The sequence below is a fragment of the Eublepharis macularius genome, chromosome 6 (genome assembly GCF_028583425.1).
Source record: "Eublepharis macularius isolate TG4126 chromosome 6, MPM_Emac_v1.0, whole genome shotgun sequence".
In the NCBI taxonomy this organism is placed as follows: domain Eukaryota; kingdom Metazoa; phylum Chordata; class Lepidosauria; order Squamata; family Eublepharidae; genus Eublepharis; species Eublepharis macularius.
In genome coordinates, this window is record NC_072795.1 from 102,036,329 (window position 1) to 102,052,045 (window position 15,717).

General features: G+C 42.7%; 1 protein-coding gene across 2 annotated transcripts in view; it reads left to right on the forward strand.

Moving 5' to 3' along the window:
• PLCE1 (phospholipase C epsilon 1) overlaps positions 1-15,717 on the forward strand; it is a 190,431-nt gene that overhangs the window by 78,133 nt on the left and 96,581 nt on the right. For both annotated transcript variants that reach the window (XM_054982694.1, XM_054982695.1), the window contains exon 3: positions 14,265-14,581. In XM_054982694.1, the coding sequence (XP_054838669.1) occupies positions 14,265-14,581 (317 nt within the window). The remainder of the gene's footprint in view (positions 1-14,264; positions 14,582-15,717) is intronic.

The following is a 15,717-nucleotide window of genomic DNA, read 5'->3' on the forward strand; positions in this document are numbered from 1 at the left end:
ACAGCATCATCAGGGGAAGGGTCAGAGGCCGCGTCCGACGAGTACTCAGATGGAGACGCCAAGCCCTCATCATCCTCGGAGTCGGAGAAAGCCGCTGGGGTCTGCGTCGGAACCGACGGGCGGTCAGCCGGAACCGAGGTAGAAGGCTGGGGTGCCGAAAGATGGCGACGCGGCTGAGTGGCAGGCGGAGCTGGAGGCAGAGTGGAGGGCGCCGGAACCGTGGCCAGGGGCACCGAAGGACCAGGCAGAAAGGGAGCGGACTGCTGAATCCAAGCCACAAAATCCTGCCAGGAGGCCACGTTCCCTAGGCCCGGGACAGGCTGCCAAGGAGGCAGAGCAGCAGGCAACGGAACGGACCGGTGAAACGGAGCTGGAACCGAGAAGACTGGCTGCGATGGAATGGAGACCTCCGCCGGAACCGGAGCACACGGCAGAGAGCGCTCAAACTCCTGGAACGCGTCCGAAAATCCACGGATCGACTCACAGTCGTCGGGAATCACCGGAGGAGGTGTGTGAGGAGGCGACGGGGTATGGAGGAGACTCCGGACGTCCTCAGGAGGAGGGGCCGGTCCAGGAGAGGAACCAGCCAACGAGGCCGGGGCCGGCGACAGAGCACGGCGCTTGGCCTTTGACTTGGCCTTTGCCTTCTTCGGCGGGGGCTCCGAAGAAGCCTCGGTGGCCACAGGTTTCGAAGAAGGCTTCGAAGAAGCACGTTTCTTCGCCTTTCGACTGGACGGAGCACTCACGGAACCGGAGGCGATCGAACCGTCCGGAGCGGACGCCTCCGTCGGAGCCGAGATGAGCGGTTCCGACGGGTGATGAGGAGCCGGCGAGGGGGCGACAGAGCCGGGCTTGCTCCCGGACGACCCAGAGGCTTTGGGCGGTAGAAGGTTGGCGTCCCAAAGAAAGGCCCGGAGCCTGGCCTTGCGGTCGTTCCGCGCTTTCGGAGTGAAGGCCATGCAAAACTTACAGCGCTCCACGACGTGCCCCTCGCCCAAACAGATGAGGCAGAGGTCATGACCGTCAGAGTGGGTCATTTTAGTGCCACACTGTTGGCATTTTTTAAATAAAGCCGAATGGGACATAGTGGAGGCGTTTCCCAGTCAGAAGGAAACAGCAACTCACAGGTAGAAGGAAGTTGGAAGACACAAGCGACAGCTGAAGAACCTTTTCGAACGGCGGCGAAAAAGGAACTGAGGGAATGCCGGGGACGTTCGGGTACTTGTACTTCAAAATTGGCGGGAACACCGACGCGCATGCGCGGTGGGCCCGAACGTCCCCGTCACATTTCTAGAAGCTAAAAGAATCTTCTCCGCGGCTGGCCTGCGCCTGCGCAGTCCCAATGTGGGGCTGCACAGAAGGACGACGACGATCTCTGTTTTCTCTGTCTGAAAATACCAAAACACCAGCAAACGTAGTTGCCTAATCAAGTATTGTCCATTGATTACACTTATTAGTGACATTTTCCTCAAAGTCAGTTGTTTCCTTGCTTCTTATTGAGACATTCTGCAAACTGTTCACTTACGTTACTATGTGTCTCACATATGCACTAAAAATGTGACATTTTTCTATCATTTACTGTAAGCAGTGCCACAGTTCCCTTAAGTATTTAGAAGTGAGTACATAGGTATACTATTTCAGAAAGCATCTTGAATGCCTTACTTTTAGGAATTGTAAAACACTTTAGTTTATAGTGTCAGAAAAAAACTATATAAAGATACTGTGTTTTCATTATGCTTACATTAGGTAAAGTAGTGTGGTAATGTTCTGTGATAAAGTAAGCCTTAATGAGGTAGGAGGTGAAGAGCAGTACAGGTCGTAACTGTTTTGGATACGCTCTCAAAATATATTTCTGTCACTGTATCAAATGACCAAGGTTGTTTACGTTCCTGAAAGTTAACTGGTCTTTTGTCAAAAGATTTATAAAAACAGGATCAAATAAATACATTTTCCATTTTTAGAGCACAGATTGTTAACAGAAAACTATGATGACTAAATAGTGTTGTATTTTGGCGCCTCAGGTGTATATTGCTGCAACTGCAAACAATCAGTAACTTATCTTGTGTATACATGAAAAAGTATGACACACTAATGTGTAAAATACTGTCAACATGCTATTTCTTCTTACTGTGTGTTTTGAACAAATAATATGTAGATGAGCAAGGCTGCATTCACATCTTACACTGCCAAGCTGAATTTCTAAACCTTGACTGCTGCTTCCCTACTGTAGAACAGCAGAGGAGAGGGGAAGGAGTGCTAAATGCTTAAATCTTCTGTTCCAGTGAAAACATATTCCAGCAAATTTGTATACACCAGTAGAACTTTATTATAAAAAATAAATTAGAATTCCAAATGCACACTGTACTTCACTGTGAAAGTTTTTAAAAAGTAGGCATGTATAACTGTTGTATTCTATTGGGTATTAAAGTCTACATTAACTTAAAATGAGCTATTATGTCTCGGATATGAGAAAAGCTTATACTGTATTTTGATTGTGTGTGTTTGTTATGTGCTGTCAAGTCGCCTCTGACCTATGGCGACCCTATGAAGGAAAGACTTCCAAAACGTCCTATCTAACAGACTTGCTTAGATCCTGCAAATGGGAGAACTAGATCCTTTAAAAAAATCTGGTTTTGACGTGTTTAGAGCTGTTGACTACGTGGTAAAGGGTCATTTATGTTTTGATTGCAATGGGCACAATCAAAAGTGTGCTTGTTTCATTGATTTATATGGGACGTAAACGTGCGTAATGTTCTTGTGACAAACTGAACAACACTATCCATGCTTAGTTAAAGAGTACTGAATTTAATATGGCTGACTCCTCAGTAAACATGCTTAGGACTATGCTACATATCAGCTTCTGCTGAAATACTTTGACTCAGATGCCTTGTAGACTGGATTGCTTACTAAGAATTCCTGCCTGCCCTTAAATGTAAAATTCCTCTTGCTTGGAGTCCTAGCGTTTCATCTTTTATCTGGGAAGTGGGTAACCCGACCTTTCTGCATGCTGTCTTTGTGGCTCACACAAAGCATGCTGGTTGTGCATTTTGACAGTTTGTCGTTTCAGACTGAGCAGCTGTTGCCTGACAGCTAGTGCAAACAAGTGCAATGTATAATATTCTTCTGCTTTTGAAATTATCAGTCCCTCTGACACTTTAGAAAGAAACTAAAACTCTGTTTTCTAGTAAGCTTAATGTTCCTGTGGCCTATGCACCTGAAGCCTTTACCTGTGAAGGGGAAAAATGTTTTTTTAAAGCCTGAAGTAATTACAAGTTGTTTTTACTGTCATATGTTGTACAGGGTTCTGTTGTTGTCCATGGGAAAGCAACAGTTTGTGCACACTCAATGTGTAGATATCTGGATCTCTGTTTGTCCATAGCATACTGTGGGGGTGCACATAGCCTCATTGTTTTCTGGTTCATAGTATGAACAGGTTGATAGTGAAGCCCATTAGTGCAATTTATTTTCTTTTTACTGCATGATACAAAGAAGATACCTTTTAACTTTGAGTACCTTTTAACTTTGAATAAAACTATTACTTAGTATTTGCATTCTGGTAACTATATCACATTGATGAAATGGCCTTATTTAATATAGTCTTAAAATAAACATGTTAACTTAATTTTGCAATGATAAACAGCCTGTTGCATAGGCATCTCCCTACTAAAGCTAACAGATCTACCTTGTCACATGTACACATTTTCAACTATAGTGTAAAAATATGAAATGTCCAATGGCTCCTGAATTTCACCAAGTCTAACTTCTTCTGGTCCTAAGATTGCCAGGCCCCCTTACCCTCCTGATGGGAGCAGAAAAGACCTAGCTCTTACCTCTTTCTTCTCCTGGTTTATTGTGTACTTGCTTATGCACAGTGCACGAGACCCTGTGCCAATGTCACTTCTGGTGATGTTACCGCACAGGCACAGGGGGCGTGCCCACTTCACAGCAGGCCAATTTGGGCCTCAAATGGGCCCCCATTTGGGGCCCAAATTGGCCTGCAGTGAAGCACAGGATTGCTCCTGAGGCGAAGTGATGACATCATCATGCTGCCCGAGGAGCATGCCCGGGAGGTCCATTCCCATGCCTTCCTCCCTTGCTGGCCAAGTAAGTGGAGGTAGGGGTGGAGGGTGAAAGTGAGGGATTCTCCACCCCCATTGAGGGAATGGGATCCCTATTTGGCCCTGTATTTGAATCTTTCTGGAACTCTGTGTCTGCTTTCCTGCATTTCTTGATGTTTTGGGTTGATGTGTTCATATGTCCAGTGGGCCTGAATTATTCTTGCCAACAGAAGTCATGGAAGTAGTGGTGAGCTACCTCAGAGGAAAAAAAAGTATACCATTTGTCCCTGTCTTCATGTTTGGCATCTAGTGGGCCAAACCAGAGAATCTCTGTCCAAGCACATATCTCTGGTTCTTATTATCCTTCACCAACTGGGCCTCAGGGTCAATCTGGAGAAGTCATCCCTGGTTCTCCCACAGAAGATAGTCTTTGTGGGGGCAGTCCTAGGTTCCTCCCAAGCCCTTGCCTTCCCCACTCCAGACAGGAAACAAAAAGTCCTTTCATACAAGCATCAAAGTGCAAAACGCGCTTAGGTTTTATGGCCTCTCTGACTCTGAGAGTTCCGTTCACCAGGCTGAGGCTTTGTGCCCTTCAAAAGTGGTTCATCAGAGTCTTCCATCCACACTGCCAGAACCTGTACAAGGAGTTTGCCATCAAAAGACTCATCCACAGGTCCCTAAAGTTTTGGAGCAACAAACAGAGCTTCTTAGTGGGTGCCCCTTTTGGTTCTTCCCCAGTACAAACCTTGATCAACACAGACACCTCTCTGTTGGGCTGGGGGCTTGTTCTGGGATCACCCAGGTAAAGGGAGCATGGTCTCCCCAGGAATCGTCTGTGCATATTGGCGTTCTCGAACTCAGGGCAATAAAGTATGCTCTGAATGCTCTGGTTTGCCTAGTAGAGGGCAAGAATGTACAGATATGTATGGACAATACAACTGCCATGCATTACTTAAACAGACAGGGGGGTACAGCCTCCCTAGCTCTCTCCTGAAAATCCTCATTAATATGGGAATGGGCTATCCAACATCAAATCAGTGTTTTTGCCATCCACATAGCAGACAAGGTCAGTGTTCTGGTAGATGCCCTGTGTTGGTCCAAAATGCAGAACTATGAATGGTCTATCCACAGGGATGTCCTCCGCCCTGTTTTTACAAAGTGGGGCATCTGACCATAAACCTATTTGCCACATACCTCAACAGGAAGTGTGCGTGGTATTGCTCAAGGGCAGAGCCTCTCTCAGAGATACCTTTCAGATTTCTTTGTCAGGCACCTCCTGTATGCATTCCCTCCTCTACCTCTTATGATGCTACCACTCATTAAGATGATGAAGGAAAGTTCTTTAGTAATCGTAGCCCATCGCTGGCTGAGGCAGACCCGGTTTGCCACTCAATTTCAAGTGGCACAGTGCAGAATTCACTATTTTCCCCTAACCCCGACCTGCTGCAGGATGATATGATTCTCCACCACAGCCTGGGTACTCTAAAACTGACAGCCCGGTACGTCTCTCCCCCAAATTAGTTTTTTCCTCCCTGGTTCAAAAGTTCCTGTTAGAGGCTAGGAAACCATCCACCAAGAAATTATATCTAGCCCAATGGAAAAGATTTTCTCTTTGGGCCAAAGATAACAATCTAAACACTCTATTGCACTCCATTTTACACTATTTAGTCCAGTTAAAGGATCAGGGTTTGGCTAATTCCTCCATTACAGTCCATTTAGCAGTCATTTCCGCCCACTATGACAACAAAAGCAGAAAATCTCTCTTTGCCCAGCCAGAATGCAAGTCCTTCCTTAGAGCTCTAGCAAATGTATATCCTCCAACATCCAGGCCTATTCTCCAATGGAGTCTGTTCTTGGTTCTCACTTCAATCATGCATAAACCTTTTGAGCCCCTAGCTACCTGATCCTTCAAGGTACCGTTTGCTAAAACAACCTTTCTTATGGCCATAACCTCAGCTAGGAGGGTGAATGAATTGCAAGCCTTGAGATATGATCCTCCTTTTGTTAAGATGTTCACAGATAAGGTCATTCTCTATCCAAGGCTCCCTTTTCTGCCAATGCTCGTGTCCACTTTTCACTTGAACCTGGACATTGTCTTACCGGTATTCTTTGTATACCTAAGGATGATGTTGAGAAGCTTTTACATAACCTGGATGTTAAACGTCCTTTGGGCTTCTATTTGGACAGGACAGCTCCTTTCTGAAATGACCTTAATCTCTTTGTCTCGTTTAAAAGGACCCCAAAAGGCCAAAAAATCTCCAAATAGACTATTTTGAATTCAATAGTGTGGCTCATTAAGCCTTGTTATAAGTCTACAACCATGCCCATTGCAAATAAGAGCACATTCTACGAGGGCTCAAACTTTGTCAGCCTTCAAATTGAGCATCCCTCTAGTGGACTTGTAGAAGATGGTCATGTGGTCTACATCAGTGATCCCCAACCTTTTTGGCACCAGGGACCAGTTTCATGGAATACAATTTTTGCACGGACCGGGGTGGGGGTGGGGGGATGGTTTCAGAATGATACAATTGTGCACTTTATTTCTATTATTACATTATAATATATAATGAAATAATTATACAGCTCACCACAATGCAGAATCAGTGGGAGCCCTGAGTTTGTTTTCCTGCAACTAGACAATCCCATCTGGGGGTGATAGGTGACCACCTACCTCGCCTGCTCCCTGGAGCTGGCTCTGTACTCACCCGCCACTCACCTCCTGTGTCGCCCGGTTGCTAACAGGCCATAGACCGGGGGTTGGGGACCCTGGTCTACATCATCCACATTCATCAAACATTACGCCATTGACATTGACTTCAGAAGGGCTGCAGCTGTTGGCAAGGCTGTCCTGAAGAATCTCTTCCATTAAAGAACTTCATATCCTCCTCCTGGATAGTTCACTAATGAAAACTTACCTGTAACTGTTGTTTATCAGGTGGCCTCCAGTGCAGGTACACATCTTTCCCTCCTTCCCCACCATGAGCTTTTTTTTCTTCCTTCTGTACTGGCATCTTAGAGAACCGAGAGAGGGAGCTGCTCGCCCCATGTTTTATAGCTATGCCTGGGAGGAAAGTGTGCAAAAAGGCTAGGCAAGTGCCTTGTTCCTATAGGTGTTTTAGAATGTCTGTGGCTGGCCTGCACATATGCAGATCCTATGTGTGCATACACAGAAGACCACTTGATGAACAACAGTTACAGGTAAGTGCAACTCTGTTTTTTTTCTGACCCAACAAGTGACCCAATTAAAAAGAGACATTCTTGATTTCTGCAAAATGTGATTGGATCAAGAATGTGCCATTAGGCTCATGTATTTCCTTCTTACCTTTTACACATAGATTTTATCTTCTATGGTTGGCATAATGAAAATTTGTCATACATCTAGCAAACGATAGTGTTAGCAGTAGTTCTGACCAGGAATTATTTTCAACTGTGGTTTGCAAACCCACTTCAAACCATGAATGCAAACCTGTGGCATATGATTGGTCTCCAAGACTATGGTATTTGCACCAAATTGTTGTATAAGCATGGGTTAACTTTATGAATGTTTTCCTTACAAAGTAGCTGGCAGTTACCTATGTGTTTCCAGAAAGGTTGCTAATAATAGCTGTCTGTTAATAATAGTTGAATGGCATGATATAATACTTACATAATATCAAACAGGTGCCACTAAGACAGGAACTTGATTTCTTACTAGAGCTGTTCTAATTAGTTCACATGAAGTAATCTTAAATGTAAAAGCTAACTTTTTAAAATTATCTTCTGATTAGTGCAGTATAGACAAATAGTAGCCTACTTTCATTAGAAACGCCATACCTTATATATTAACAGTGAAGTGGCCCTGATCAGCGGATACTTAAATCTGGAGTTTGGAGCCATAAGCAGGTAAAACCAATTTTCCTACATACCTGAAAAATGTCCCAGGTCTGCAGAAAAATCTGAAGTCTAAAAAAAAAAATGCATTAGGTGTTAAAAACCCCCAAATGATTAAAGGAGCTCCTGTATCTTTAACCAGAGATGCCCTCAGTTGCTGTTACTAGGCAACCAAGTAACAGCTCAGTATTCCAGGCTTGGTTTCTCTCAGGAAAAGGTAGGGGGGAAGGATCACTTGATAGCACATGACTTGCATGACTCACCCAGGCTTGGCTGCTTGCTACAGTTCAACATCAGCCCCCCACCTAAAACCAGTATAGTATAGAGTCTCTCTACATGAGACCTCTTACACAAGGAGGATCAAGTGAACAGAGACACAATGTTAGCCAGGAAGCCAAGTTTTAAAAGAGATCGGAAAGCTTTGTCAATTTCCTCTCTCTACAGAGTCTGCAAAGATTGCTGCTCAGAGGGTTGGTTAATTTCTTCTCCTCCTCCCAGAAGGCTCTGTCAGTTTCACTTCCCCTTCTGTAGGGGAAGGCAGGATCTGTAGGGAAGGTAATTGACAAAGCCTTCCAATCTGTCTTTTAAAACTTGCCAGTCCTTGCGGATGCCCCAGTTGTCCTCCTCTCATAGTAAAGTAGACGCCCCCTGTGCTGATCAGTAGATCAGCAAAATAGGGCCACTTACAAACCAGAAGGGAGAACACTTCATTATTTCATTATACTACAGAGAGTGGGAAAGAAAATGTTCTCCTTTTTATTTTTACTCCTTCTAAAATGTCCCTTCGCCAAGCCTAAACAAGAAAACTACCAGTCTGATTGACTGGAGCATTCAGGTTTTTGAATTAACTGATGAATGTTCAGCAAGACTGATTTACAGTTGATTTCTACCTCCCTGGGAATTATATTAATGAAATAAGCAAGCCAGTTTTCCAGTTTTTCATGTCAGTTGTAGTATCACTCTAGTTCTGCCCTTACCAGATAAGGCACAAACATCTAGTTACATGCTAAGGCATGTAATGGTATCCCAGCACTACTCCCTCTAGCTCCAAGGGTTCAAGTTCAAAATTAATGGCAGCCCATATTAATCGGTTGTGTCTTCTGTGCAGTCCCACATGGGATCTGCACACGTGAAGGCCAGCTGCAGACGTTCTAAAGCTCCTAGAGGCACACAATCTTTCCCCCCAGGCAAATCTATAAAAGGCAAACACAAAATTAATAAAACTGTGGCAAGGGAGCTTCTGGTTATTCTATAAGCAGTCATTATAACACACTGTGTGCATGAATAGCTATACATTTTGGGAGGTCCAGAAATTAAGAAAAAGGCTAGTGCAGTGAGGGTGACAATCAAAGGGAAACTGATGGCAGCAGTTGCTGGGGGCATCTGAATTTATAAATTTGATCCAAAATTATATCCGAAGATTTTAAAATTCTGGATTAGCATGAGCATCATCCTTGAGTGGCTGTAGGGCCAAATCTTGATCTCTTGGCCTTCGTTGTGAAACGAAGTACCCCCTTTTTTGGGTGGTCATGTTATAAAGACAACAAAAATTTCTTCTGTGGATGAATTTATTGGACAGGGAGAAAGTTGTTGGAGGTCTCCTGCATTCAATAATGTGATAGGAACAATTATAGCTTTTATTGAATGTTGCTATTAATGCAGTAAGTTGTTGCTTCTCCATTAATTATTGGCTATTATTGTAATCACAGCTACTGCTCCTTTGTTCAGATTATTTTAGTTTTGTCATAGTATTTTAAAATTTTATATTTTATGACTTTGTATCTGGTAAGCTATATTATGGACCTACTAGATTAAAAAGGGACACAAATATTATATAACAAATAAATAATAGCAACTCAATACCAAACCAATGTTCAGAGTCATGAACAAACTCCAAATTATGAGGCAAATCAGCCACAGATCTTCAGCTTTTTCTGCTTCCTCCCTTTTCTTGTACATAACTGCAAAGGAAGACTTCTTAGTACGTAAGTATTTTACAGTTATGCTGATATGTGTATCCCTGAATTCTCAACTTTCATTTTTAAAAAATATAAATGTAAATCTCTAGCTTCTTGTGGTGGAGATACAAGGGGGGAAAGGCATATCTCTGCAAGGAAAGGGGCTAGAGACATTTTTTTTAAAAAGGAAAGCTCCTAATTCAGAGAACCTGACACATATATTAAGAACATAAGAATTAGGGATTCCAGGTGCCCACCAATGGCGGGAAATCTCTTGCAGTGCAATCCTGAACAGAGTTACTCCGGTCTAAGCCCATTGATTTCAGTTGGCTTAGACTGGAGTAACTCTGTTTAGGATTGCACTGTTGGTGGTTTACCTGCTTGTGATGGGAGGTTTTTGGCCAGCTGCCACCAGCAGGCACCCTAGGAACATGTGCGGTGCACATGCTCCCAGTGGATGTGACAACATCACTTCTGGAAGTGGGCACACCGAGCGCTCCTTCGGCTTGCGTGATGATGTCACATCTAGAAGTGATGTCATAACGTGTGTGCTGGGAGTGTGCATGCGTGAAAAAGGACACACAGAAGGTATGAGGTAAGTGCCAGGTCCCTGTCCCCCCCCGGCAACCCTATAAATATAAACATATTGATAAATATAAATTGATAAAAAATATAACACTATACAATCTCCATTTAAAACAAGTACGGGGGTAACCTGTAGAAGTTCTCTTGCCACTGCACTGTATTTGTAGCTGCATCAGCACTGGACAAACTACACGAGCCGGTTGCTGTGTAGAAAAAAACCAAAGTGTCCTTCAAAGAAAATTCCAGAATATGTTTTTCCTTTCCTCACATATAACACTTATTGCATCATGACTTCTACAAATTAAGGTCATAAAATACTTTGTCAAAGCAATTTTCCACTCTGCTTGAACAATTTGATTTTATCAATAATTATTTTTAAGAATGCAGAGACAGTTGCCACACTGCTGTGCCTCATTATCTTAGACTGTTGTATTGAATATTTTTCTGATATCCATCTTAAAAATTGTTGAATCTTGATCACAGTTCTACAAAGTATACACTACTTTGGTATATTGTATTCCAGTGGTCTTCGTCCTGTAGGTTGGGACCCTCTGAGGTGTTGAAGAGCCCTACCTGCTGGGTTGTGAGCCCCTATACACCTTTCAGGGTTTGCTACTTTTGGAAGGACCTGCTGTTACCATGCCTGTGTAAGTGTGCCATACCATTCTTCCCTAAACAGCATAATGAGATTTCAGTCACTCTGCAGCTGAGAGGATATCTTTTTAGCTGAAGCAGGTTCAAAGACACCCCTTTCTACATAACTTCATCTTCCTTGTATAACCCTTGCCAGGCCTCTCCCACCTCAGTATTCATTCCTCCAATTCTCCACAGGTGCTTGCAGAGCCAAGCAGCCTCCTCCGGGGTCAGGTTGTTGTAACTCTAACCTCTCTACTTCTTTCCACATGTGACTTGCTTGCAGTTTGGTGAGCCCTATGGTTCACCTTTGGGTGTTAAATATGGGCCGTGGGTCTGGAAAGGTTGAAGAATACTGTTGCATTCTGTCGGTAGTTATTAAGTTATGCAAAGTGAGAATGTCTATATTCAAATTATTATCAGAACAGCCTTAACACTGCTAAAGCTAAAGCTGGGCTAAAGTTTGCTCTCATTGCTTTCTGAAAAATTTATATGATTTCTAGAAATATTGTAATCATATATTCTTTAAAACTCAGCAATGTAATTGAGATTCTTAGTTCTGCCGTAGCAGTCACTTGGGTGCATGATAAAGGGAAAAATCCTTAAAAAGCAATGGAATGTAGGCAAAGATGCTTTTCTGCTTGTGAAAGACTCTGTCTATGAACAGAGGACTTCTGTGATCTGGGAACATCTTCAAATCTAAACATTTAATATCATGACTATAAGAAATATTAGTTCCTTGGTACTGATAGAGGAATAGAATACGCTTATCATTTACAGAGTGCACAAATATGAAGTGGGAATGTAATTACAAACAAATAGGCATCATGGTACCCTGACCTGGATAGCCCAGGTGAGCCTGATCTTGTCAGATCTCAGAAACTAAGCAGGGTTGGCCTTGGGTAGTAATTGGATGGGAGACCTCCAACAAAGACCAGGGTTGCAGAGGCAGGCAATGGCTAACCACCTCTATTACTTTCTTGCTATGAAAACCCCACCAGGGGTCGCCATGAGTCATCTCTGACTTGAGGGCACTCTACACACACAGAGGCATCATGGCAAAACTAGCTATCTTCTGCATTTATGATAATTTTGCATTTTGGTGCATTCTCTCTCCCCCCTTTCATACATTCTCTCTCACACACACGCACACGCACCAGACTTTCATTCTGAGTAAAATCTGTAAAAGTTACATGCACATTCTCCAACCACAAAAATGACTAATAGCTGAAGAAGAGAACGAGGCCAACTAAAGGAAGGATTATTAAATGTCTTGTGTTATTTTTTTACAGTAACTAACAAGTGTAAATATGAGATGCATGGGATTTCTTAGATAACTCTGTAATGCATGAATTGTATATAAACTTTGAAAAGAAGAGGGCATCTACTACTGGTAAGTTTTAAGTATTGCATGGACTAAATACAACTTTGCTTGAAAACTTACCCAGAACAAAGTGGCATATCTGAGGTAATTTTTTTTATTATGCTAACATCATTTAGAACCTTAAAAGAGTACAGCTTGAGGTGAATTTATTTGTTGCAGTCTAAAGGGTGAAAAGAGTTTGATGCAGTACTTGACTGTTTCCAAACTCGAACAAGGAATCTTTCCCCTATTTTTCCTTTTCCTCAGCAACCCAAAACCTCTGATCAGGGACTTCTGTAAACAAAACATAGCTTGCCAGCATGCAGCGGCAGAGAGGAAAGGGAACTAGGCAAAACCTTCTGAACAGCAACTTCTTTATATCATAGTGCATTTTATGTATGAGAACCCCCTAACTCTCAGCAGAAGGATTTCAGTGGGCATAGGTGGTATGGGGGAAGGGGAAAGTGGTGGTCTGCTTGCAGGAATTATTTCTACTTGTTCAAGTCTGGATCCAACCCAAAGTCTGTGCAGAGTTAATTTGATTAGAACGCCTACTTAATATAGAACAACAGGCTTCTCTGAGAGAGATTATTGTTTTGTGCATTTAATTCAGAATTAGACTTTCTCATCATTGTACATACAGAAAAACAGAAGCGGAAATTAATTTAACTTTTTATATAGTAGCTTCTTGTGGTAACTTGGCTTCAAAACTTAAACGCAGATGATGTACCCTCACAGTTAGAATAAGAATTTTAGCAGAAAAGGCTTCCTTTCGGAGCAGACTAATATTACATCTTATGTAATATTAAGGATTGCTTTTTGTAAGAAATATGAAATAAGATAAAATTCCTACTTGGAAAGGTTTAGGTAGCAGATGTAGCACAGGACATTTCAGGCAAGCATAGGCTTGAATATATCCATAACTACATTTGTAAGAAGTTATATAGAAAAAATAGTTTTTGACTAGGAAGCAACTTTATCTTATCCATTTTAGCCACAGTAATACAAACTGTACGGCAGATATATTGGAGTGAGAAGGGGAGGAAAGAGGTATGTTTTACTGGGTTTGGCCTGGACTGCAAGTCCATTACCATGATATGGTCTCTGTCATCAGAAATAAAACAGACATTTTTCTTTTACGACTTATGGCTCTGTATATATGTGTTTGTGTGTGCGCATGTGCACCAGGGGAGTCCGTTATTACATTGCATCTGATCTTTTGTACAAGTGGGACAGAGTCAGCTTGTCCCTTGCCCAGTAACAACACTCCTCACCCAAACTTAATGGCTCCAAGATTGCGCTAGGTTTTCCTTGCATCCTAGAAACTTTCTTCCTGCTGCTAGAATACCACTTGAGCCTCTGTTTCGTCCCTGTCCCCTTTATGACCTTGCCTGTGAGGAGTAGAGCTTTTACATAACACTACTGCATTGGAAGTGAGGGGACAGTAATCTGCAAATCAGTACCAATGGTGGTGGCTGTACTAGGGTCAAATATAGCAGCATATTTAGCTTCCTTCTGAGGTTTGGTGATCAGCATAGTAGGTGCAAAGAGAAATGTATGTCACTTCTTCTGGTATTACTGTTGTAATTGTTATCACAGGAATGACTTAAAGGTGCAGTTCTTTGAGGACAAATAGTAGCATTTGGTGATGAAAGTAATTGTTTCTAAAGATCTGTAGGTCTGTTGTTTTGAAGTGGCATAAAATAATTCTATGTGCCTTAAATGCCATCTTTAAGGTTTAATTTAGCAGTGAGATGGATGGAAAACTAGTTATTTTTTTCATTCATTCTTTTTTAGAACGACACTTGAGTTCATCTATGGCTGGATCAAATATCCTTCCTTCCACTGTGGCTGGTATCAGTAAAGAGCTGTTAGAACTTCAGCATCTCATTCAGTTTCCAGAGGAGGTTGCTAGTATTCTGACTGAGCAAGAACAGGACCTCTACAGAAAAGTATTGCCCATTGACTACTTGTGCTTCCTAACCAGAGATCTGAGCAGTGCCGAATGCCAGAGCAACCTTTCAACTATTAAAGCTTCTGTTTCTGCAACTCTTCTTTCTGCTCCAAATGGGGAACACAATGCAATTGAAGACCTGGTGACAAGATTCAATGAGGTAGATGAAAGTTTCTTTTAAAAATTAATTACATGACTTATATCCTTTTATTTGTCTGTTAAAGTTATGAACCAATACTGGTGCTTACACTGTATCAGACCCTTTGTTACCCTAAATGGGGAATCTCCTTGTCAGTTGGGGAAATTAGCATACAAGGAAAAGCAGCGAGAGGGGGTAACTAGCAGGATCTCCAACTACGTATACCAGGATCATTCCCTTTGAGAACTCTCTGAAAGAACCAGATGGTGTTCAACTGGAATGGTTTTTATTAAAGGGGAAGCAAATGCAAACACACAGGAAATCACACACAGCATACATACAGATCTAACTAGAAAACAGGGAAGAGAGGGGAGAGGAGTAAAGAGTTGAGTGATATTTACCAGTCTAGAAGATAGAGGATGTCTATAGAGAGTAGCGGCTGAGTGAGCAGTGCTTCGCAGCAAGAAGGATGCTGAGACATGTCTGAGGGTGTGCATAAGATCCCAAGACTCACACACACGGCACAGCAGTCCAATTATACTGGGGAGTGTCCCCGGGGGCAGGATCACGTCTTCTGCCCCTAAAACAATAGCTTAATGGCTGTCTCTGGAGGTGAGACAATAGAACGGGACAGGTTTGATTCAACCTTCCTGGGTATTACTAAAGGTAAGAAAGGTGATTGATGACCCGCGATTAGCAGAAGGGAAGAGTTGATCAGGTCCCTGATTAAGTCTGATTAGGAAAGAGGGAGGAGGAGTGTGGGTGATTAATTCAGGAATTCCTGGAAGACCTTTTGTTTCTACATCTGTACACATTTCCGGGGTGTGGGGCTGCTAGTCAGTCCTGCCTCGACTCATGTTCCAGTAATTTTCCCTTCCATCCAGATTGGGAACCATTTGTGCCTAGCCAGGCAACATGCCATGTGCTTGAAGCACATGGGGAAAGGCTTATGGTATGTCCATATTAATAAACTTCTTTAATAGCGTGAGGTTATGGCTTGACTGTAACACCTTGATCCATCAAGGTCAGTATTGTCTACTCAGACTGGCAGTGGCTGACCAACACTAATTAAGCACTTTCATATGCCGTGATTGTTTTGAAAGAAGCATCCCCGTTTACTTTTCCACTGAAGTAAATCTTAGTTCAGTTCCTTTTCC